The following is a 25,245-nucleotide window of genomic DNA, read 5'->3' as shown; positions in this document are numbered from 1 at the left end:
TGATGCAAAACGTCACACACGTGGAATTTTTTCCAAAAGAAATCCTCAACTTTGTTCAGTAAGCAAATTGCACCTCGTCCGACAATTCATAACAAAACAAAGATAAACGTGCTGTAAGAACATGAGTCAACTTTGGTAAACCAAAATTGCAAAATATGATATGCAGCAACACTTTCACTTCGGGTTCCGTTACAGCAAGTAGTTTGCCCGCGATGTTCGGTTAATAAGTTCAAATATTTATGGCGAAATAATGGCGACAAGACGGGATGTGCTTAAAAGCTCAATGGATCCCCTGCCAAGCTCCAACGACCCTTTGCGAGATCTCTTCGAGGCATGCAAAGTAGGTGATATAGCTAGGGTGCGAAAACTAATATCACCGCAAACGGTAAATGCAAGAGATACTGCTGGCAGGAAGTCTACTCCATTGCATTTTGCAGCTGGTGAGTACTAGCTTTTATATTATTATGTTAATACCCAGGTGAAGTCTCCAAATCAGTATGCCTACTGAACCTATTTTTCCTTTTTTGTTAATTGAAGGTATTGTGCACAATATTAGGGTTGAGTTAGTGATATAAAAATATAATTATAGATATTAAAGTTTACTTCTTGGTTAGGCCTTCATAATATAATATTTTCTTTTTTAGTTCAGAGAGATACCTACATAACAATTTGTATGGATATGTGTATCAATCTGTGCACTTTGAATATATGTTTATCAGTGGTAATCTGTTTTATTTGACATAGGCTATGGACGAAGGGATGTTGTAGAGTTTCTTCTTTCCGCGGGAGCTTCTATTCAAGCCCGGGATGATGGGGGCCTGCACCCATTACACAATGCGTGTTCCTTTGGACACGCAGATGTAGTTAGGCTTTTACTTGAGGCAGGGGCTAATCCTAACACAAGGGATAACTGGAATTACACTCCATTGCATGAAGCTGCCATTAAAGGGAAAATAGATGTTTGTATAGGTATGTATTATCTATTGCCTGAAATTTCATTTTGGAAGTTTCTTATATATGATATTATGCTGTTTGCTTTGTTTGCATGTAAGGTTTGTGCTATTTGTATATTCAACAATGTCTATAGAAATATGTTTCTGTTGATTGTTTTGTTGACATATGGCCACAGAGTGGAAAATACAAGGGCTACAATTGGGTAATATGGATGACCACTGTGACATAAATAAAACCAAAAACATCTCAAATTTTGTCAAAATCAAACTAACCAAAGCTACTTTCGGGTTTGACTGACTTTTGGTAGAAAATAAGAAATAACAAGAACACAATTCAAAAGAGGATGTTAGAATTTAATTATGCATCATAAAATTAAATCACATACAGGGTGTGGTATTTAAAAAAAATAGTTTAGCAGTATTAAAAATGATTTAATGGATTGGTAAAATTTGGACATCCTGTAAACAATGAATGATTAATTCTGGATAAAAGTAATCAACATATTCTCAAAATCAGGAAAGATGACTACATCATAATTTTGACACCAGGCCATAGGAATGTATATATAAGAAACCATTGGCATTAAATATACAGAAGGAATTTTGCAAGAATTTTTTTCAGAGACCCTGAAATGAAATAGTGTATGGGATGTCCTTTTAACTTTTGAAAAACTTATAAGGTACCTTATGTAATACTATTGTCATTGCATGTGACACATTCATACATATAACTTTTGTATTTTAAAATATTCGATAAAACAAACGCTTATATTGATTTTTACTATGTTTACACTGTCCTTGCTAACACGATTTAGTAACATCTAATTTTCTGAGAAGAGAATGCATAATAAATAAACACATCTCAACCCTTCAGAGATGTAATATACAAGTGTTCTCAAACGTTTTTAAATGCATATGCATTATGCATTAGCCTATTAGAAAATCGTTTTAATTCACATTTGCGATAAACCTCTTTTATCGCTTTAAAACCATTAAGTAAATGTAGTAATTAAAAAAGTTGAGTAATTTGCGATTAAAATTTTCATTCCAGCCTCCATTTTGAATATCTTTGTCTTATATCATTAAGAAACTCGTTACAAAGAGTCTTCCTCTCGGGTCCAAAAATTGTACCACTAAAAACACAAAATGGTGGATTTCACTCCCCTTTCCTATAATACAAAATAGTTCTTTCCTCGTCCATGAAGGCCAGCTCTAGCAAGTCACCATTAGTCACTTCAAAAGTGTTGTCGTGTTAAGGTGTGTTACCGCTGATTTAAAATCAATTTTCGCGTTGCGTCGAATGGGCAATTTAATGTGGGGATCTGTGCGGACATTTCGGCGATGGTTTTTCATGGCTTTTATAAAGACAAACGCTCGATTCTGAAACCGAGGATTAAATGTAAGGTTTTTGAGGGACACATTTGAAAAATTTGAAAAATGAAAATGTCGTATAAAAATTTTTCTTAATTAATGTTTTTAATAGAGATTTTTATTCCTAAATGTTTGAAAAATGTTTCTTACAAATATCAAAGGGAATATTTCAGGAAAAAAAAGAACTACAGATTATCAGGGTTGTCAACCATTGGAACACTTGGAAAAATCCTGGTTTTCCTAAATGGTTGGCGAAGTTCGTGATATTTTCCATTTTCCAGGGATATTTGATTTTTTATAAAAAGTATTGCAGTAGCCTGTGGAAGTTTCTTTGAAAAATTTATAATATATCATCTATATGTCAGGAAAACCTTATTTGTTAAATTTTGACCATGCAAAATATAAATAAAACTTTCAATAACATAGTCCTTTTTGCGATATCTCTTACTCATTTAAATGCAGTTGGGTTGGTAGAAAACTGAAAAATCTGGAAATGACAGGGACTTTACAATAAGCCAAGAATATCATCGAAATTTGTGCTAATCTGGAGATAGACGTTTTTTCTTTATAGGGTCTGCCCTCCAAGGGTCTCTGAACGGCTGATCTAAAATAAAAATCCAAGCCAATTAACACAACATAACCATGATATTTATAAGTCGACACCTTTATCGAAACGTGATTGAACATGCGACTGGCCCATAGAAAGTTATTATTACATTCATTAGTTAACTGTCGACTTGTCAAAAAAAAAAAATACAGTTAATAGTTCGCATTGTGGTGGTAAACGGAATATCATTCACCTCTACATGTGATTTAATAATGTAAACACAAAGGTGAAATGCGAATATTAATCAGTATTGACCGCTCACTTGATTCGTATCCCGGTTTCTTGAACTTTCTTGTTCTACCAAAAAAGAAGCGGAATGAATTATCGCAAAATATTGTTGTGTAAACAAATTTGGATTTTCGTTGCTGTTTTTCTTTTATTACACAGTGTGGCATCTTTGAGCTTCAAGCATCCTTTAAAAAAGCTAATTACTAAACCGATTTTGAAATATTTTAGTAAATTATATTTAGCATGAAAATAGTATACTAAGGTATACGTGAATAATAATAAGGTATTTGAACATAAATTAGGAATAAGAAGCGGTAGAATGGTTTAAAAATCGTATTGACTGGTTTTTATTAATAATAATCTTTTTGAAAATGTTTTCAATTGTGCAATACATTAAAAAATGTTTCGTAATGTCTAATTTTTATAGCATATTGCCGATATAGAAAAATAACCGGGGTAAAATGTAAAAAAAAAACGAAAAATAGCCTGGAGTTTGTTAGCTTACACACGCTGCACAATTTTTAAATTTTCGGCTGCTAAGTTGGGGTACAAGTTACTCCAGTTTGTATTGAGAAGGTTTAAAAAGAGTCGTTATAAATTTTTTGGTGTTAAATTACAGAACTTTTATCTGTTTTTTTCATATAACCGTTTCTTCGATTGTTTTTTTGAAAATAAATAAATCTGCTTTATTTTAAAGACATTATATTCAATTAAAAGTAGAACCTTTCTCTCTGGGTGTAAGTCTGCAAAATTCCTGGACCTATTGGTTATTTTTCCTCTTGTTGAACAGAAATAACGACTATTAATATACGCATGGATAGATTGAAACAGCGACTACATGATTTTTAAGAAATGACCAGATTTCCTAAATGCTTTCAACAAGTTGTCCATTAATATGGGATTTTAACCATTCCAAGGCTGCCTTTCACCCAACAAAATTTGAGGATTCAAAACTGATAAGTCTGTTCTTATCTAGCAAGTAAAACTATCTACTTTTCAATGATTACGTTTTTATTAGGGAGCAAAAAACTACATGTTGCGAATACAAGCAGTTTTGTATTTCAAAAAGAAACCGCCCCGTACTCCTGGGGATCACTATGGAACTTTCTTAAAATCGATGTAATTTTATTGTGCATGCACCCTGTATAATGTGACTTTCACGTCTGGCCGAACTTTAAAGTTACGCAAACTTTGGTAAATGTTAATATTAAATTAATATTAATATTGATATTAATATTAAATATCTCGCGTACCCTATATGATAGACCAAAACTCAAACTCATCTCATCTTTAACAGTTTTTCATTTATCGTCAATAATTTATCTACAAACACGGAAATTTTATGTATTTATGCTTTAGATTTTTTACCTATAAATTACACACCCTGTATATAATTCAAAGAATGTTCGAAGTCGAGGTTGTAGCGCTGGATCTCCCACGATTCCTGGCCGTATTTTTTACGAAGCAAGAAGTTTCGGGATCTTTTAGATTTTTGTCTATAATTGAAAAATTCTGTATATAATTGAAAAAGTGGCTGAAATAAAATTTATGGTCTCGGATCTTCCACATCTTCAGGTTAAATAATTTTGCTGAACGAGTTCATAGTTTTCTAGAAAATTTTCTTTTCTGGAAGCCAAAATACCTCTGTTAATTTTTCAGTATCGCGCTTTATATCTTGAACACCTTGTACAACAGGAGAAAACCGGAAATACACACATTTTAGCTGTTTATGCGGGTTATATCGCCATGTAAAAGAAACATCTTACACACAGTCTTCTAGTTATAGTCAATTTTGAAATTTCAAATTTTTGTAAAATTGTGCGCATTCTGTACATTTTTAAAAATTGTCAAGAATAAAAGTTTATGGAGCCGAATCTTCTGCGCCTTTTAGTTCAAGAATTTTTTTAATCGCGTTAACGGTTTTCGAGAAATGATTTTTTTCTTGGACCCTTTCAAACGCGGTTTTTAATTTTTTTGAAATACTTCCTCCCAATTTCAATAGGTTCTGTCAGGGGACCAAACTCTATTTGCTTGCCAAATTTGAAGTCGATAACTTTGAATTCTGGACACTTATCGTGTTTCAAATCTATGTCCAAAAAACAGCCGACAATCGAAGAAAAAAAGATAGTCGTCGGGTCCGATCGCGGAGATTTTTTTTTATTGACCTATGTGTCTCATGGACTGTTTAAAAGGAATCAAATTTGAGCGCTGTAGGTCAAACCGTTCAAAAGTTATGGCCATTTAATGCCGCGTCTGCAGAGAAGCGAGGGTTAGAGAATAGAGAACGGACAAAACGGACAAAAAATCCAAAACCTTTTTTTTTTCTACGCTTATTCATTAATGGCGACGCTGTATGCTTTCGAAAAATTCCATTTCATCGCACTCTCTCGCGTAAACGAAGTCTTGCCGGCCTGTAGGAGTGATCTAAATCAAGCCAACATGGTACGAGAGGAATAATGGGCAACATATAGGGGCTAAACAAGATACAATTGTTACATCTCAGGCGATAACATGTTTGCCTAATCTGGAATTTTCACAATTTTTTAACACCCACCCGGAGAAAATGCCAAAGCAAATTGCGCTAGTTGTTAATATGAACTTGCGAACGAAGGATTAACCAAGGCCGTTTTTGTAGTATTTGCCCCATTTCCCTTCCTCTGCGTAGAATTGCAATAAATTTACCGTGTTTTCTTCAAAATTTGAATTGATTTTTGGTTAAATTGTGCGTTGTAACTCAATGACAAACTTGTTGAATTCTCATGATTTGCCTGACTGATGAACTAGTCGTCAAATAGCCTGCACAGATAGAACGATCCCTTAGCCGTCCCCGGTACTAGCTATGGCTGGTTGTCGTGTAAAGTACTACTTATTTTTTTTATAGCCCTCCTGCAACACGGAGCTGACGTCAATATTCGCAACACCGAAGGAAAAACTCCGTTAGAGGTCGCCGACGCCTCTACCCGCAACGTCTTGACCGGCGAATATAGGAAGGACGAGCTATTGGAGGCGGCGCGTTCGGGCGCGGAGGATCGACTTTTGGCTCTGCTTAACCCTTTAAATGTCAACTGTCACGCGAGTGACGGTAGACGGTCGACCCCTCTGCATTTGGCTGCCGGCTACAACAGGGGTAGAGTGGTGCAGTTGTTGCTGCAGCATGGCGCGGACGTACATGCTAAAGATAAAGGGTAAGCAATTTGCTAGTATTCAAAGAGTCGTTCCTGTGCCACTTGCCACAGGTGGTGAGAGGTTTCTCTATTACGATAAAGTTTTCAATGGATCGTGGAACCCATGAACAGCTTTGTATGAAATCTAGAAGTTGCTTGATATTGTTAAGTTGTGCTATCTTTATGATGACTGCTAATTTTTCATCATCTGGTCCAGTCCCTTCTTTAGAATGGATGTGGCCTAAATAACGAACATTCTCTCCCGCAAAGTAGCATTTGTTTCTGTAACTTATACTGCGCAAGTCGGTTAAAAACTGTTCTTTGTGTGAGGTGGGCCGTTTATCTTGGAACGATACCTTGTCTCAGAAACTATAGGGGATGGAGGCGAAAGTTAAATACAAAAGTTAATTGGGGTATTACAAACCTTCAATTTATTTTAATGCTGTATATACAGAGTGTTTCATTGTAATACCCCAATTAACTTTTGGCTACATCCCGTGTAGTATTTACCATGACGCTATTTCCAAAACGTGACGACGTCAAGCTGGACAATGGCATATCAAATACAATAAAAACGTTTTGTTTTACATATTCAAAATAAACTAAGTGTGTAGGTATGTAATTATGTTTTTCCTAGAATCAAACTCATACTAGCGTTCTTGTAATGAATTTCAATTAATTAAAATCAAAAATTTTATTTACGCATTTAGCATTTACATTATCATTACAATATAGTTTAACCTAAGAAAAATAGTTAACACCAACACTTATAAACAACACTTACAGTTGCTAAACTACCAAGTTTTGATTAAAAACAGTCTTCTTTACTTTGGAATTAAAACCACTGAGAGAGTCAGAAAATAAATCAATATGCTCGTTATTTGTGAGTAAAATATTTGTCAGCTTGTACATTCGATTCATAGGCGAGTTAATGCCATAGTTGGTCCTATGAAAATAATGTTAAAAGAGCCTTATTTCATGCATTCATAGGAGAAATATGATAACCAACAGATGGCAGAAGATCTGGTGAATTCATCAAGTTATTAAGGATTTTGTACAATGTAGCGATTTCAAAAAATACTCTCCAAAGATGTCAGATTCAAATGCTTCATAATCTCCTCGTAGTTTATTTCCTCAAATGACATTGACAAATGACACGCTCTATTATTTCCTTGTGAATTGCATAGTATGGTTGCCAGACACAGCTAGCATACTCTAAAATTGAACGCACAAGCGCACAGTACAGCTCCCTATACGTAAAGATGTTCTCAAAACCCTTCAAAGTCCGAAAAACAAACCCAAGCAATGGAATAGCTCTGTTAGTCATAAAATCAATGTAATATGTAAATGTGAGCTCCGAATCGAGCCAAACTCCAAGATCTTTAACTAGGTTATGTCTCTCGAGCGATCCAGAGTTCAAATGATAGGTGTAAAGGACAGTGTAGGCAACAAGGAAGCTTCAAGGAACTAGTATACATTTGACGCTCAAGTTTTTTATTACAAATATTAATTAATGAATATAAAAGTATTTCCCAAATACTCCCTAGCCGTACGGGAATTATGGGCGGGATAAGCATCCATCTGGTACCAGATCTCCTGATCTTCGCGAACAACTTCTTCTAGTGCGGGTTGAATTTGATTTTATAATAAGTCCAAATAGGTTAGCCATTAGGTTATGGTCCTTAAAAATTGCCCCAATAATATGATGTCCGCAAATTATATAATATCACCTCTAAAATTTGCTCATTGCTATTTTATTTAATGTGGATCTCGTAGACAAAGAACGGTTCTTTAATTTCGGTTTTGTTGATTTTTTGGTCACTCTATATATACTAACCAAAACTTCAAACCTTTTATAAATCTATTGTTGTATTCGTCAATTTAACGTATAATTTGTTCAGGCTATTCAAGCTATATATTATATTTTTGTAGCATGAGACATAAACATTGCACACGATATTTTTTATAAGATCGAATTTAATTTTACGACAAAAATGAATTAATTACAGAAACTGACACTATCAGACTTCATCCCAAGACGCTTTCGTTTGTAAAAAACATATTTTTTGCCCTAGTGAAAAAAGGTCAACCCTTTTCACGGTAGACAGTGTGAAAGCACAGTTTAAGAATCTGTGTTTGAATTGTGGCAAAAGTAGTCACTTTTTGCAGGATCAAAATTTTGAAAGATTATCTACAAAATTTATTATCTTTAATGGAATTCATACTACATGCAGGTACTAATGTCTCGCAAAATTATCTTGTTAAATTATTTAATAGAGGAGATTTTTTTATACAAAAAATAAATACTGTGATACTGGCGTAAAACAAATAAAATAGATAATAAATAATAAATCGTTGTTTTATTTATGTATCTAAAATTTATGAGTTTTGTAAGGTTTCATGTAAATATTTTTAAATGGATACGCCATAATTTCAATATCTTTTTTTATGTAAATGTTTTTATTTACGATGCATATAAAATATTGAAAAAAATATAACTGTATTTTTTGATTTTTTATTTACACTTCGATCCACACTATTATTATTTGTATCCATTTTTATTTAAAACTTAAAAGATATAATAATTTTTCGAAAACCTTTTTAAAACCAATTTCTTTGTATTAAATTAAATTAAAAATTATTAATTAAATAACATTTAACAAAACGTTAAAACTGTTAACAGCCTGATATGTTAAAAAAATGTTTGCATTGCTTCAGTCTCCTCAATCTGCCCTCTTTCAACTTCAAATTAGCTATGAAAACACATTTCATAAGTAAACAACATAATAGTATCTGGTTAATCGAAAGTTTTGGTTGCCATTATTATTATTATTATTATTATTATTATTATTATTATTATTTGACTAAAATGGCGTTTATCATTTATTTTATTTTATAAAAAATCCACTTGAATGTTATTTGATTTATTTATTCTTTATTGAAATCGAAGTCAAACTGTATTTTCCGCGAGCCCTTTAGACAGGACGCCGTATTGTTTTTAGTGGTCTTGTACCTCTTCACAACGCCTGTTCTTACGGTCACTTCGAGGTGACCGAAATGCTGATCAAACACGGTGCGAATGTAAACGCCAACGATTTATGGGCGTTTACGCCGCTTCACGAAGCCGCTTCAAAATCCAGGGTAGAAGTGTGTTCACTATTGCTCAGCGAGGGGGCCGACCCTTATCAACTCAACTGCCATTCCAAGTCTTCCATAGATGTCGCCCCCACCAGGGAGCTCCAGGAACGCTTAGCCTGTGAGTCAGTCATAAATTGATTTTGTACTGGGTGATTGGAACCTTAGGAGCAGGTCATTGACAGTTGCTAGACGATCTTTTTGAAAAATTCATACAACCCATATCAAGAATAATACTGCTATTTTCAGATGCAGTGTGTTAATTTTTTAAATTGATGTTCACTTCTACTGTGAAAAACCCCATATTTATATTAATTTTTAACCTCAAAAAATGGACTAGTAATGAATGGTTTAGGGTCGTGATATTAAGATTCGTTCAGTAATTTCTTCGAAACATTTACAGACGAATATAAGGGTCATCTTTTGCTGGAAGGGGCCAGGCAAGCCGACAATGCTAAAATAAAAAAATACCTCACTCCGGATGTGGTCAACTTCAAGCATCCTTATACCGGCGACACCGTGATGCATTGCGCTGTCAGTTCGATGTACCCCAAACGGAAGCAAGTGGTAGAGGGACTTATCCGGAAAGGGGCGCATATCAATGAGAAAAACAAGGAATTTCTTACGCCCCTACATATAGCCGCCGATAATTCGCATTACGACATTATGGATATTCTTTTGAGAAGTGGCGGGAAGGTGAGTTTTAGATTGTCATTTGTCGTGGTACTCGGTAAGAAAAATGCCTGAAGCTTCCTACCACATTTAACCAAATGAAGTGCACACTATTGTATCTGTTTTTTTTTTAATTATTAGAGGAATAAATCGGTTTTAGTTTAATATGTTTAATATTTTATATTTTATTTATAGTAGTCTTTTGGCCCTTTTGTATTGAATAAATCAGAAAATAGCCTTTTTTTAGTGGAATGTCCAGCAGATTTTAAACTTTATATTAAAACTTGCAAATCTTGTATAAAACATAATAGCTCCTTGACGATATTGGGTCTCAAATTAAAAATAACCGAATTATTCAAATACGGTAATAAAATAAAATAAATAATTTATGTAATCATTATACATGGGATATGTTAGAAGCTATCTTGGAAGTTGTATTCTATGCAGCAAAAATAACAAAACAGTTTTAAAGGCTCAAATTTAGATCAAACCTGTCGATTTTTCGCCCTTTCTTTTAATCATTATTGATGTATTTAAGTACGATATACCGAGTATCGCGAAGAGTTTATTTTGGATTTGATTTTCAAAACATATTTTTTTAATAATGGGGATTATCTTCACAATATTGTGGTAGATGAGTAAATAGTATTCTCCAAGGCCTTTATTCTCGAAAAAAGGATATTTCGTACTGTCGGTTAACTGTGGTTTCTGATATATATATTTTGGCGTAAAGTTTATTTTAGTTTAAAATTAATGCAGCGTCTCGAAAAAGTTATTACAAAAATTGTTTATGAAAATTGAAACCTCCTGCAACATCGGCATATGATTATATCTTCATCCAACCTCTCTACCGCCCTTTTGTGGAAATCACATTATTTGTTAACTTGGTACAAAATTCGGAAGAAAGCCACGTTTTCTTATCTAAAAAATCTGTACACGCTACCGTCTGCTACCATCAAGGACCTAGCAAGGAAAGCATTATTGTGGGCGGAGTCTTGAGTGATCTATCTTATCCTATTTATGCCTTGGCCACTTTAAGGAGTCATCTAATTTTTAGGTAAATGCGTTGGACGGGTTGGGACAAACGGCGCTGCACCGGTGCGCCAGGGAGGACAACGTGCAGGCCTGCAGGATCCTGCTGTCCTACAACATCGACGTTTCTATCGTGTCTTTACAGGGTTACACCGCGACCCAAGTAGCTTCCGAGAACGTCCTTAAGATACTACAAGGTGTGTGTGAAAGTAGGCTTATAACGTTTCTAAGTGGTTCGACTTATACGACGTTTTGTTAAGATCCGCCCACGGGCAGTGCTGACGTAGAGTGTCAGCTTTTGGAAGCTGCGAAGGCCGGCGACTTGGACCAGGTTCAGAGGTATCTAGGTTCATATCCGCACATAGTGAACTGCAGGGACCTCGACGGCCGTCATTCGACGCCCTTGCATTTCGCTTCGGGATACAACAGGGTCGCGGTCGTGGAGTTTTTGCTGCAGCAGGGAGCGGACGTGCACGCGAAAGATAAAGGGTACGTGTGCTAGAGTATGTACCATTAGAGAATGGGATCAGCGTCAAATAAATACGTTTTCTTTTTCCTCAGTCCGTTCTCCTTTCGTTATTCCAGGGATTTTTGTCGATAACTTCCGAACGATTTCAAATGTTCTCCGTTTTCAACTGTCCGCGGTGTGCATGCCTATGACTTCAAATTTGGCACACATATGAAGCTAACGGAACTATTGAAATTGGGCTGGGGTGTCGGAAACTATTTTTTAAAATTAAAAAATCGCGTTTGCGAGGGTCTAAAGGATTTATCGAAACCCGTTAATGTAAATGAAAAAAATTTTGAACGAAAAGGCGCAGAAGATTCGGCTCCATAAACTTTCAATTTAAAAAAAAAAAAACGAAAAATTGCCTATAATTTAAATACTGTGTTCTAGATGTCGGTGTCTTTTACATGACGATTTAGCCCTTATAGACAGCTAAAACTTTTGTATTTAAGGTTTTTACCTATTATACAGGGTGTTTGTGATATTCCGTGCAATATTAAAAAACCTAATAGGTGCCCCAAATTTCAGCTACCGACTTTAGATTTGGCAGAGAAGTAGAGCAATGAAATACCGCAAAGTATTTTTATATTTTTGGGGTTTTTTGGCGTCCAGAAAAACATGTTTTTGCTCCAAAACCATTCATGCGATCGGAAACATTGTGAAACCGTGATAGGTGGGACATCCGGTGCTATAATTTTTGTTTTAATCATTTTTTCGATTATACACAAGTTATAGACAAAAATGTAAAAGATCTCGAAATTTTTTCTTTTTGAGACTAAATTATTAACCGTAAATCAAAAGTCGTAAAAAATATGGCTAATCGGTTCAAAGAGTGTTATAGGCCTCATCAATTGTTACAATTTTTGTATTTACGGTTTTCGTTTATCACACACGCTGCTCGAGATATTTGAAAAAATCCATGCGCTCAATTTAGACGCGATGACGTCACTTACTATTACGAAGTACCGTGTGCGGCATTGTTTCAAATAAATATTATTCTCTCGAAAACCATTTGCTGTATTGGAAAACTTCATCTACCAGGAAATGTGGCAGATCCAGGACTTTAATCTCTAATTCTGTAATTTTCTCGATTATGTACAGGGTGTATCGGTTATGGTCAAAAACTAAAAGACCCTGAAAATTGCCGTTTTCATAGGTAACATATTAGCCGCAAATGAGAAACTGTGAAAGAAAGGAAAATTTGGTTTAAAAGGTATTATGAACCGTGCCGAGAGCTACAATTTTCGTATTTACAGCTTTCGTTTATTATACAGGGTGCGGGAGATATTTGGAAAAACAGAATAAATAAAATCAAAAAGTAGTTTCGGTTTCAGATTTCTTATCCTCAGAAACCACTTTAGGCAAAATTTTGCAAGCTTTTGGGATATTACCTCGAAATTTCATTTGGGTCTGAAATACCGGCTCAAAAATCGATGGTCAGCAATTTATGATTTAAATCTCGCTTATTTCAAACTATGAGAAATTTAAATCAATACGATACATACCTTGGTCCTTACTTTAACTAACCATGCCAAAAAGTCTCACACAAGTTGTACCGTTTGCCGTCGGGAACGGTTTCTGTAGGAGGCTAAAAATTTTTGTAAAATAATTAATTACGAGTAAATGAATAAATAAGTCATTGAATAGAGGAACGACTAGAGTATTTAATGTATAGGTTTCAATTTCTCAAAATTATTAACAAATAATATATAAAAAGTTCAAAATTGATCATTGATTTTTAAACTGTTTTTTCCATTTGAAATGAGATTTTAAGGTTATTTCTCAACTCGTCTTGATCCGAGAAGGTTCATATTTTTATAGAAAATGCACATTAATGCCCCCCATTTTCGGTTAATATTTTCGATTTGTTATTATCATTTTTGTCATGTTTTTTCTCATAAAGTTTATGTTTTTAATTTTTTTAAATATCTACGTATTTCCGAAAAGATTGAAATTTGTATCGAAGTTAGAGGTCAATAAGGTCCATTCGCAAATACTATAAAATAAGACTAAAACTTTTCGCCATCATTAGTTAATATTCTCAAATTATAAAATTCATGGATATTATGAAATTCCTCAAACATTCTCGTTTTCATTTTATAAAAATACCTACGTTGCATCGAAAAGTTTTAACTTTTTGCTGAAGATTAAGGTCAATCAGGTCTATAAATAAAAATAATAAAGTCTTCTCCAGCTCCCACCATTTAATTGTAGATTATAATTAATATAATTTTTAAAAAATTGCACTCTTCCACGAAAACCGTTCCCGACAAAAAACTGCATTTTTTCGATAGTATACAAGGTGGACAAAATCTAAAAGACCCTGAAAATTGTTCTTTTAGAGAGTAAATTATTAACCGTAAATCAAAATTCGTACAAACAATAGCTAATCCGTTCAAACAGTGTTATAGGCCGTATCAAGGGCTACAATTTTTGTATTTACGGTTTTGGTCTATCACATACGCTGTTCGAGATATTTGAAAAAATCCAAATGAAAATCACTATTTCTCGCACTCAGTCTAGACGCGATGATGTCAGTGACTATTACGGCGTACTGCATAGTTGCAGAACAAAAATTATTTTGTCTAAAACCATTTTACTCTATTGGAAAAATTCGTGGATGAGAGAACGTTGGAGATCCGGGCTTATAACCTCTATTTCCGGCATTTTCCAATTATGTACATGGTGTGTCGACTATGGAGAAAAAATCAAAAAGACCTTAAAAATTGCCGTTTTCGTGGGCAAATTATTAGCAGTAAATGAAAAACTATAAAACATGGGATAATTTCGCTTGAACAGTGTCGTAATCATACAGGGTGCGCGAGATACTTGGAATAATATCATTGGAAATTGATATTACTTGTACAATCTTTTATATTTATGAAGAAACCGCGAAGCTACTTTTTTAGAATAAAAAGTTGCTTCGCGCTACGCGCTACGAACTTGCCTCGCCCAGCGACGATTTTTCGAAAGCGACCTTATTACTTTCACGAAAGTAATGAAACGCATCTTCTTTCATTAAACTCAAAGTCTTGGTAACGGTGTTCACAAATTCGTTTGCGGATTTGACCGCTCGCGCTTCACTATTTCGACAATAACTGAGCCAGCCACAATAAAAGTGTGAGTGAGTGGTGATAAAAGCGATATTGCTAATTGTAGAGGCGTTTGCATACAGTCGGTCGTTGCTAAACTGCTAGATAAGTTGTTTTGTGAAAAGCTTTCGTGGCGTTGCAGGGAAATTCTGGCCTATCAACAGCACGTATTTGTACAGGCTAAACCTATCGTAACAAAACTCACCTACCAACAATTTTTATTGAACGCCTTTGAAGGGCTTGGTCAAGTGGATTCTGTCTATACTGATTTCTCGAAGGCGTTTGAGTCATGTGCATCTTGCTTCTAAGCTTAGACCTATGGGCCTGGAGGCTGGGCTGGTTCCTATTAACAATTATGCCTCAAGTGAAATTGATATTTCTTCGAGAGTCCCCCAAGGTTCTCACACTGGACCCATTCTTATTAACTTGTTTATAAATAATATTGCTAGTGTAGTTTCGGAATCGCAGTGTGTTTTGTTTGCGGATTTTTTGAAGCTATAGTATTAGCTTAGTCTTCATTGAGCATGGTTCACAACCGATATAGCATAGATGGAGTTGAAATCAAGGTCGTCACTAGCATGGATTCTAAACTATGTGACACATTTTGGTTAGTTTTGGTTTTAGTTTTTCGGTTAGTGGTAAACAGGTCTATACGAGTCCTTGGGTTTATTGCATGCAATAGTAGCCAACTTATTCCACATTGCTTTACACTCCTTTATATCTCTTTGGAAGATTTCCGAGTGATTTATTATTTCTCTTTAAGGTTTTGAATGGTTGCTGTTATTGTCTAGCTCTTTTACATGGCATACAACCATCGCGCAAATTATGGAGTTTATTCACCCCTTACTAGAATGCTGAAAGCGTGCAACTGTCTAAAGCTTGATCCTTTTGTCTGCAGCCTCCGCTCATTTCGTTCTGATGTGTTCCATTTGAGTGCTTCCACTTCATTCTATTTATTGTTATTGTTATTGTTATATTTTGTTTGAACGTAAAGGTTTTGTAAATTGGTTAAATGGTGAATGAATAAATAAATAAATAAATAATTAGTTGACAAAACGCTACATATGATATGAAGTGTGAAACATTTTTTTTTCACAGAGGGCTGGTTCCTTTGCATAATGCTTGTTCGTATGGCCATTATGAGGTAACGGAACTGTTAGTGAAACACGGGGCGAGTGTGAACGTCGCAGATTTGTGGAAATTCACGCCGTTGCACGAAGCCGCCGCTAAAGGGAAATACGAAATTGTGAAGCTTTTACTCAAGGTAAGTGAAGATGAGTGATATTAGTTAATCACCTACAAACTGAACTAACTTAATTAAGATGTACTATAGAATAAATTTAATAAACTGAAATCAGGAAAATAATTCCAACTAAAAAAAAACACCTCCAAAGACATAATACAAACCGTAGAAACGCTACAATTAAAAAACCACCAGGTTTTGATTATATCAGAATGGAAACTCTACAACCGATTGCGAACAAAATTAGTAAACCATTATCTTACTTAATAAACAAAATTTTTGAAACAGGAAACTGTGCTTAAGAATTTAAAATCTCTGTTATAAAACTGTTTAAAAAAAGTGACAAAAACTTCCCAGGAAACTATTACAGTATCACTTGTAAGTAACATAGCAAAAATTTTTGAGATTAATATAGATTCCGGCAACGTAAGTCTACAGGAAACACAGTAGCTTCTATAATGTCACAAATTTACAGCTTACTGGCCAAACAATAAAAATGCTCTTGCAGTGTTTCTCAATTTTTCCAGGGCCTTTGACACAGAAGTTTTGCAGGGATACGCGGAATACCTTATAAATATTTACAAGTTATTTTACGGGAAGAATACAGAAAACAAAACTTAATAATACTTACAGTTAAAAAAAAACGTTTTCTATGGTGTCTCCCAGGGATCCGTTTTCATTCTTTACATAAATAATTTGTACCATGTATATACGTCAGGGACAATTCTTGGTTTTGCAGACGACAAAGATGAAGACGAAGATGATTCTTGGGATAATCTTAAGATTAAAGTCGAAAATGACTTCAGTAAACACTTGAGCTTGTTTAATGGTGAATGAAGAAAAAACAGTTTTTATGCCATTTTCGTGCAATAAATTTTTAAAACTTTAGATATGCAAACGTTAAACAATGAACACCATTCAATAAAGTCTCCAGAAAAAATAAAACACCTAAGAATAACAATGGATACACAATTAAAATGGAATTAACATTTACAGACAGTGAAAGTATTTAAAATTATTGTTTTAAAAAATAATTGCCTTACAATACCAAACAAAACCGGTTTTGTTTTTGAAAATATTTGAAAAAATAATTGCCTTACTGTAAAACATTTCGATTCCCTAAATAGTTGTCCAGTAATTTCTAGTTTCGTGGAAAACTATTTTTAGGAAATATGTTTGCATAATTTCCAATTTTTTAAAATGTGCATCCAGTACTCCTTTCCATCTCAAAATACCATGTTGCAAACGTGACTGCCCTAATGCATAATAAAGTTTTAACATTTGGTGTTTATTTAAAATGATTCTAAAATATTTGAATTTGTAAATCATATATACCAATAACATTTTTGTGTAGAATTTTCACTCTGTTGGCCCTTTCTTAGCATGGAGCGGACCCTAGTAAAAAGAACAGGGACGGAGCTACTCCGCTCGATTTGGTAAGGGAAGGCGATCAAGATGTTGCGGACTTGTTGAGAGGCAATGCTGCTCTTCTCGACGCTGCCAAAAAGGGCAACCTGGCCCGCGTACAACGACTCGTAACCCCCGAAAATATTAATTGTAGGGACGCGCAAGGACGCAACTCGACGCCTCTACATTTGGCAGGTAAGTGCGTTACAGATTAGAGAATCTTAATCTCATCTTAACGTCAGGTATAAACATTTCTGATCTTGCTTCTACAGTAGTTCCAGTGCTCGAACTAGATGGCGTGCTAGTCGGTTTTGGCCGTCAAACTTATGGAAATAATGAAATAATGAAAAAAATAAGATGTACTTGTTGCGGGTCATTCTTTTCTATTTTATTCGTCTAATTGATTTAGTTGTTATTCTCAATAATTTTCTTTTGCTTTTGAATCTAAAGTTTAAAGCATATTGGTATTTAAACCAGAGTTAATCAATTGGTCTGCAATATCATGTGATTTAAAGTCTGTGCTCGTTAAAGTTATAATCTTGCTTTTGGCATGCAGAAAGAAATAACGAGATCTTCTTCAATTCCAACTTTGTAAATATGTTGAAGTGGTTTTTGAAGAACCGACAAAATAATGACTTTGCTGATGTTGTTGTTGACTATTTAATGACGTAAATAAATCACATTGTTACTTTTTGATTTGTTGATGTCTCATAGCACGATTGAGAGCCTAGGAAATGATCTCTTTAATTACTACAACTTCATTAAAATGTATTAAGCCTTTTTGAAGTTATCAATGCTTCGTTTTCAGATATAGAGTAACGAGCATTAAACATTTTCTAACCACTTTCCTCGGTCGATGAAGTCTAGCATTCTCTCCATCGTTTTAGTGGTCTTCTTTGCGATCTTTTTCCGACTGGGTAATTCTTTTTTGGTTAGTTATTTAGTAAGCATTTGATCTTCTCGGTGTTGATGCACATATTAAGTATCTTCGCTTTAATGTTAAAAGAATAGTAAATATGAAGGAGCTGAGTGAATCTTTGTCTTTTGAGCCTTATCAAATTCTAGGGAATTTTCGGAAAATGGATATAACCAGTACTAACTCATTTTTATGATAAGTTTTCCCGTAGAAGCAAGCTTTGTTAAATTGTGCTCCGTTCTGCTAACTTCAATCGGATCAAATTGGACCTACTTTACAGCCGGGTACAACAACGTAGAAGTGGCCGAGTTTCTGCTTGAAAACGGAGCGGACGTGAACGCTCAAGACAAGGGTGGTTTGATACCCCTCCACAACGCTTCTAGCTACGGCCACTTGGACATAGCCGCCCTCCTAATCAAGTACAATACCGTTGTCAATGCAACCGACAAATGGGGTTTTACTCCTTTACACGAGGCCGCGCAAAAGGGGCGTACCCAGCTGTGCGCGTTGCTTGTAAGTGAATTTGTTCTCCTGGCGTTGTTACGCTACTGGGTTATGCTAGATTGGGCCAAAAAATCGACTACTTTGTTTCATGAAAAATATATCCATAGAATCATTCACCACTGTATTTTCGATTTTTTAGCCCTGATCTCATTATTGCGTCAAAAGAGCCGAACAATTGAGGTGAAAATATTTGTCTAAATTCTGTAAAACTTGGTTATAATGTATATAATTCGTTAGAAAAGAATTAAAAACGTACACTTAGATTTTTATTTTTATTAATTCTTGAATATACTTCATATTATAAACAAAAGCTTAAAAGAATAAAAAAAAAACGTAATTTTAAAATACGTATAAATACAGGTATGTAGTTTGTAAAACAATCCGTTATTTGGGTTTGCTTCTGGCGATTTATAAAAATAATAAATACGTCTCAATTTCCAGCGATGCGCTTAAAATACGATAATCTGTATTACTTCTACTTTCTAAAAATCGTTTTGCATTTTTGATTCCTTGTTACGGCGTCATCAAAAGTTGGATATGTTTCTTCCGGCACTTATTTATCTTCTTCATCTTCATCACTACTTTCTAGCTGTTCAGTTTGACCAACCTGCGCAATTATTTCGTCTTCTGTAGCATGTTGGGTGTCATAATATCATTATCGACATCAACAAAAGCGTCTATCATACTCAGATTAAATTTTTCCAAGTGAAAATTGTTTTTGTCTAACCAATCTTCATCTACCTCAGATAGTTTGATTTGATGGGCCACTGATTGAGAGGCAAGTCATCTGCCTCGGATATTAAAAGTACGTTATATAATGCTATTTTCGGGGAATCTCAGACTTGGTATCAGAAGTATCTAATAACGAGTACGTTATAAAAACTGCTTCATAAAAATTGTCGCTACTTTTTACATGATACGTTATAACCCTTGATTGGTAATAAGCGTGTACGTTATAAGTGAGTTTTACCGGTATATTTTTTTATAGGAAATTGAATTCTTTATAAAAATTCTCTGATTGAAAATTTTCATCAGCCGAACTGTTTCCAAGCAATTAAAAGATAAATATTAGCAAGTCCACCAAACCAAAACGTTTTTTATTTAATTTATTTCCAAATTCATAAAGTAAAATGCTCAACCCACTTAAATAGTGTCAAATTTCCTTGACATGTTATTAAATTGTGGAACATCATAATTGTTTCTAGGAAATTATTTTGTATTGTATTGTATTTGTATTGTACATATCTTTTAATTTAAAGGATAATTAATAAACACTCATCCACATATGGGCCTTAAGAAGAGTAAACTTCCATCTAGACTACTGCAAGCGTCTTTAATCGAAATCTTCCTCAGTGTGTTGAGTAAAAAAATTATTTTAGCTCGCCCACGGTGCTGATCCGTTCCTCAAAAACCAAGAGGGTCAAGCGCCCGTGGATCTCGCCTCCGCCGACGACGTCCGGTGCCTGTTGCAGGACGCGATGGCCTCCCAACAGATTGTCCCCAGCACCCCAGTCCCACCGTCCAGACCTCCTTCGATCGCCCTATCCCACAGCCCCGCCCCTTCATTGATCGCGCCGTCAGTAAACGCAGAGACTGTGATCATGCCTTCCGGCGTCTCCGTTCAGCTACTTATACCGGTCGGAAGCAGGAACAGCGTGTCTATGAGCGTTGCGGAAGGTAAAATAAGCGATTGTCGCGTAGAAATAGGCAAGCGGGTATCTTTTAGGTTGCTGCGGTTCGTCGGTTAAGTTAGACAGTAGCGAGCAAAGCACGAGTCAGATCAGTTCTGTCGCGAAGTTCTTGGCCTCCCTTAACCTCGAGCACCTGCTCGACATTTTCGAGAGGGAACAGATCACGCTGGATATTTTGGCGGAAATGGGACACGACGATCTCAAGCAGATCGGGATATCAGCGTACGGCTTCAGGCACAAGCTAATTAAAGGTAAAGTTTGCTTGAAGATATTTGACCATCCAACTTCAATGTTGGGAAGAAATTGTTTTTTTAATAAGCAAGGTATTTTGAGAAAAAGAAACTTTTGTGTAAGATGGTAAACTCTTGATTTAGTAAACTTATCGAACTTATTGCTCTACAGTTAGCTAGTGCCCGGGATGCAGTCAAAATAAATATTCTACCCCAGCAATGAGAAAAATGTGTATAGATTGTTCTAGTTAAATATCTTAAAAAAAAAAAAACTGCTACTGTTGCGTCCCGTTTTAGGAATGGAGAGGTTGGTCGCCAGTTGCGGTGGGTTGTGGTCGACGCCAACAAATCCGGGCACCCTGCTGGTGGATCTCTTAGCCGACGATAAAGAGTTCATTACGGTAGAGGAAGAAATGCAAAACAGTATTAGGGAGCACCGCGATAACGGACACGCGGGAGGTGTATTCTCCAGATATAATATTGTGCGGGTAAGTCAACCTTATTGTTTTCCAGATATGTATCTCAAACTCATTGATTCAACATTTTTCAGTGCTATATGTGCTTTTTCATTGAGCAATGCAACAGTGCAAAATATTGGTTTTACTAAGTATATAGGGTGTCAATATTTGCATGCAATATTTTAACCCAAAAAAAAAGTTATAATGTAAGCTACAACAAATTCTTGCATTTCCTAAGTGAAAAAGGTTTAATCGAACATGTGACTTCGATTTTTTATGAGAATTCATAAAGGATCGAGTATAAGTGTACAGGTCGTGTGACACCCATTGGAACATTTATTAAGAGTGATGTAAATTATTTTTTTTTTACTATTAGCAATAGTTCTGAATAAATACTTAAAGCTACTCATACTTAAGTTTCTTAGAAAAAGCGATTTCGAAAAATTGAAATTTGTCATGAAGGATGGAAGTATCTAACGAAAATGGTAGGTATTTAGAAAAATTTGAACTATTGTAATAGACACCCTGCTAATGAATGACGAATATTTACGTTCTTATTCCTACTAAATATTAACAATGTCAGTTCTTAAATGCTGTTAGATTAGAATATACAAAAAAATATCAAACTATTAATATAGACTGTAACGTATGTGAAGGAAGCTGTTTAAGTGAACTTATTATTTGTAACATTATTGTTGTTGTCTGCCACCGCGACAGGTGGTTCCCGATTAATTTTTGGTACGAAAACAAATATTGTTCTGTGATTAATTCTGACTGGTAAGATTTTTCATACACTTTATTACCACATACGTAAATGATGCCGCTCCACAACTGGGTACTATGTAAGCTATTTTGTTTGTTGTTGTTGTTGTTTTGAAATGTGCGAAAGGCTTTAATCTGTCGTTTAAATAAGCCTACAAAGCTACATAATAATATTACTGCTCCCTTCTGTAAAGTATTCACCGACATAGCGTGCGGGAAACTTCACTTTACCACATCAGTTTCTTGTCCCACGGATCCCTTCGTACATTTCCGTTGTTTTGCAAAAATGTAGCCAAAAACTAGCGGTTTACGTTTATGACAGACTCGCTTCGCTCGTCACAACTAAACTCGTGACTCAAATGCCGTTTGCCGCACTTGTTGCATAATATACCATTAACGTCTATTAAATAAGGGATATTTCACACTGTATGCGCAGATACAAAAAGTCCAAAACCGGAAGCTTTGGGAGCGCTACACTCACAGGCGTCAAGAAGTGGCGGAAGAAAGTAACAGCCAGTCGAACGAGAGGATGCTGTTCCACGGTTCGCCGTTTATCAACGCGATCGTGCAGAAGGGCTTCGACGAGCGACACGCCTACATTGGAGGAATGTTCGGCGCGGGTATATATTTCGCCGAACATTCGTCCAAGAGCAACCAGTACGTTTACGGGATTGGCGGCGGTACCGGGTGTCCCACCCACAAGGACAGGAGTTGTTACACCTGTCACAGGTGAGCCGATCGACACGTATTGTGATTTTAACAACATTTTTTGAACTGAGGTGGCTTTTACTTGATGAAAATCCATTTATCAAAATAAATAAGAACTAAAAGTTCCGATTTTCTCGAAATTATATATTTTGACATGACAACAGTTTCGAAAAAACACGTGTTTTTATCACATGTAATATTTACAAACTACCTGGTACTATATATACCGAAAAATGGCCATAAAACCTTAATTAATGGTATTGTGAGAATTTAAGTTCAATAAAGGAGAGGTATTTAAATCCAATTATTGATCGTTAAGCAATACATTTTAATGTCTCGTTTTGTTAATCTCCATGGCGTCCAATAAATTTAATTTTCTACTTTTTGTGGCGGTATGTAAAATATCAAAATTGTCCTCAAAAATGTGTTTTGCGTGTTTAAGTGTGTAGCATAATTAGAATCTAGACTATTGTTTTTAAACGCTCTTTTATGTTCGTTAATGCGTTTCTTGAAGGATCTACCTGTTTGTCCAATATATATGTATGTAAGATGTATGGCAAAAAAACCTATGGTACTTTGCGACCATATTTAGTTGAACAAAATTGTTTGAGACGTAAATGGTATTGTGGAAAATTTCCGTTTCAGGCATTTGCTACTGTGTCGGGTAACTTTGGGGAAATCATTTCTCCAGTTTAGCGCGATGAAAATGGCGCACGCGCCGCCCGGCCATCACTCGGTCGCTGGACGGCCCTCCGCGGGTGGTTTAAACTTCCCCGAGTACGTGGTGTACAGGGGGGAACAGGCCTACCCCGAGTACTTCGTGACTTACCAAATTGTCAAACCTGAAGACTGTGCCAGCGGGGCAGACGCTGACGTTAGGTGATTTCAGGTACGATTAAGTTTTTTCTGTTATCTTTGATACATAAGGTTATTCACGCAACAAACCATAGAATATTGTTGTCAAAGTGGTTTTCAAAAGTTGTATATTATTGCAATTTTGGATTCTATGATCTGATGGTCTATGATGTATTTTGTATAAGTGGATTTTGGACTTATATCTTACAGGTTCTTTAAATAATTTCTGTTTTGTGAAAATGTAATCTGCATTTTGGCAAAAGCCTTAAGATTTAGGTGTCGTAAATGTTTTTGTAACATACACATTTCGGTCAGTAGAATCCAAAAATTCTATAATATAAAAGAGGTTCCATTTAAAAAGATGCAACTTTTGATACTGTTAATATTTTGTATAGTATGCCACATGCCGAGCTCCGAAAAGGTAACCATAATCAAATTCTGGAAAAATAGTTCCAAAAACAGGATGGTTTACAAATTTCGGCTGGTATCTGTGATGCATAGTGCTAAAAAAAACCGCCTAAATTAATTTTGTTGAATATTACCGAACTTGCTCCCTTTTGAAATACAATTTAAATTCGACTTTTGCACTCTACAAAGTTTTAAAAACATTCACTAAATTAACTTAAGCATTTTTCACAAATCGTTCAGTATTTCAGGCGACATTGCTTAATCAAAGGCTATTAAAAATACGACTTTAAACGACCGAGTATAGCACACGTTATTTAAGACAACTTGTATGTTTTTAGTATTTGGTGCCATATACACACAAGAAAATTCCTTTTTATAGACATATATAGCAAAGAGACATAGAGATATAGAGCATCTATGCTAGACTGTTGTAAATATCAAAAACGAATAACATCAGTTTTTTCAACAATGTTTAAACTAGTCGTTCGCAAATCTGTACATTTTAAACGATATCCTTCATAAGTTTAATCCTCATGACATCCTTATATAGAGCCATTACATCTAATGTTATGTATTACTAGTTAACGCACCCCCGCAACCCTAGGATGATTTGCATATTGTTTCAGGAACAATGGTTAATGCTTCAACCTCAACGTTCTTACAAAGATCTCTTCTGCAGTCTGATGTGTAATGTTATGCAATGCCTCGTTCCTGTTAAGAAAAAGTGCAGTTGCGAGGGACAGAAAAACTGATAATAAATTTTTTCATTGGTGCTTGAGGAAAGCATTGGCAAAAAAAATTGTGTTCATTACTTCATACGGATAAGATTGTACAACCCCGATCCAATCAAATACTGTATTCTATACGTGTATCTTGTAAGGTTAAGTTTTTGTATGGCTGGATTTTACATTTCCATAATTGTTGCACGTCGTTATTTATCAACTTGCCACTACCCATAGTTCGGATACTTTAAATTCGACTCATCATATCATACATGTTTTTAATTTTGCATTTTCAATTGAAACATTAAATTCAATGTTTTTCGTTGTCCCCAATCCAGTTCGTTTGATGTACATATAAATGTAGTGGTAAACAATGATCGTTCTCGCTATCTGAGAAACGAAAAGCAACAAATTCCAAGCTAAAATCGAGATTCCTAGTGCCCACGTCTACATAAAAATGACTGTTGTGTTGGTTAAGCTATAATGTGATATTTGTCTCGTATTTTTAAGTTTTTTTTTTGTATTCTCGAGGTGTGGTGTATTCTCCTGTATTGTTACATGGTTGACTTGAAATAAACA

The 25,245-nt window shown here is 35.1% G+C and overlaps 1 protein-coding gene across 2 annotated transcripts; it reads left to right on the top strand.

Annotated features, from left to right (window-relative positions):
* Nucleotides 1-2: 2 nt before the first annotated feature.
* LOC132702549 (poly [ADP-ribose] polymerase tankyrase) lies at nucleotides 3-25,245 on the top strand. 2 transcript variants are annotated; one of them, XM_060671252.1, is made up of 17 exons: nucleotides 3-135; nucleotides 196-440; nucleotides 745-969; nucleotides 6,041-6,344; nucleotides 9,326-9,579; nucleotides 9,862-10,154; nucleotides 11,188-11,359; nucleotides 11,423-11,651; nucleotides 15,861-16,026; nucleotides 17,388-17,607; nucleotides 18,609-18,841; nucleotides 20,212-20,509; nucleotides 20,559-20,774; nucleotides 21,051-21,241; nucleotides 22,410-22,702; nucleotides 23,327-23,570; nucleotides 24,571-25,245. In XM_060671252.1, the coding sequence occupies exons 2-16, from the start codon at nucleotides 251-253 to the stop codon at nucleotides 23,562-23,564; spliced, it is 3,522 nt and encodes a 1,173-aa protein (XP_060527235.1). In that variant the 5' UTR covers nucleotides 3-135; nucleotides 196-250; the 3' UTR covers nucleotides 23,565-23,570; nucleotides 24,571-25,245. The 2 variants fall into 2 exon arrangements, with proteins under 2 accessions (XP_060527235.1, XP_060527236.1); XM_060671253.1 differs by lacking the exons at nucleotides 3-135; nucleotides 196-440; nucleotides 745-969 and adding an exon at nucleotides 2,213-2,352.

The sequence above is a fragment of the Cylas formicarius genome, unplaced genomic scaffold (genome assembly GCF_029955315.1).
Source record: "Cylas formicarius isolate icCylForm1 unplaced genomic scaffold, icCylForm1.1 PGA_scaffold_5__7_contigs__length_24384050, whole genome shotgun sequence".
Classification (NCBI taxonomy): Eukaryota; Metazoa; Arthropoda; class Insecta; order Coleoptera; family Brentidae; genus Cylas; species Cylas formicarius.
The sequence above is the reverse complement of the archived record's forward strand: the minus strand, read 5'-3'. Positions and strand labels throughout refer to the sequence as shown.

Excerpts from the sequence above, each read along its gene's own strand:
- LOC132702549 (XM_060671252.1), top strand. The coding sequence starts at position 251 with ATGGCGACAAGACGGGATGTGCTTAAAAGCTCAATGGATCCCCTGCCA. Across the intron at positions 970-6,040 it reads GAAAATAGATGTTTGTATAG|CCCTCCTGCAACACGGAGCT; the intron begins GTATGTATTATC and ends TTTTTTTTATAG. Across the intron at positions 20,775-21,050 it reads CAGGCACAAGCTAATTAAAG|GAATGGAGAGGTTGGTCGCC; the intron begins GTAAAGTTTGCT and ends GTCCCGTTTTAG.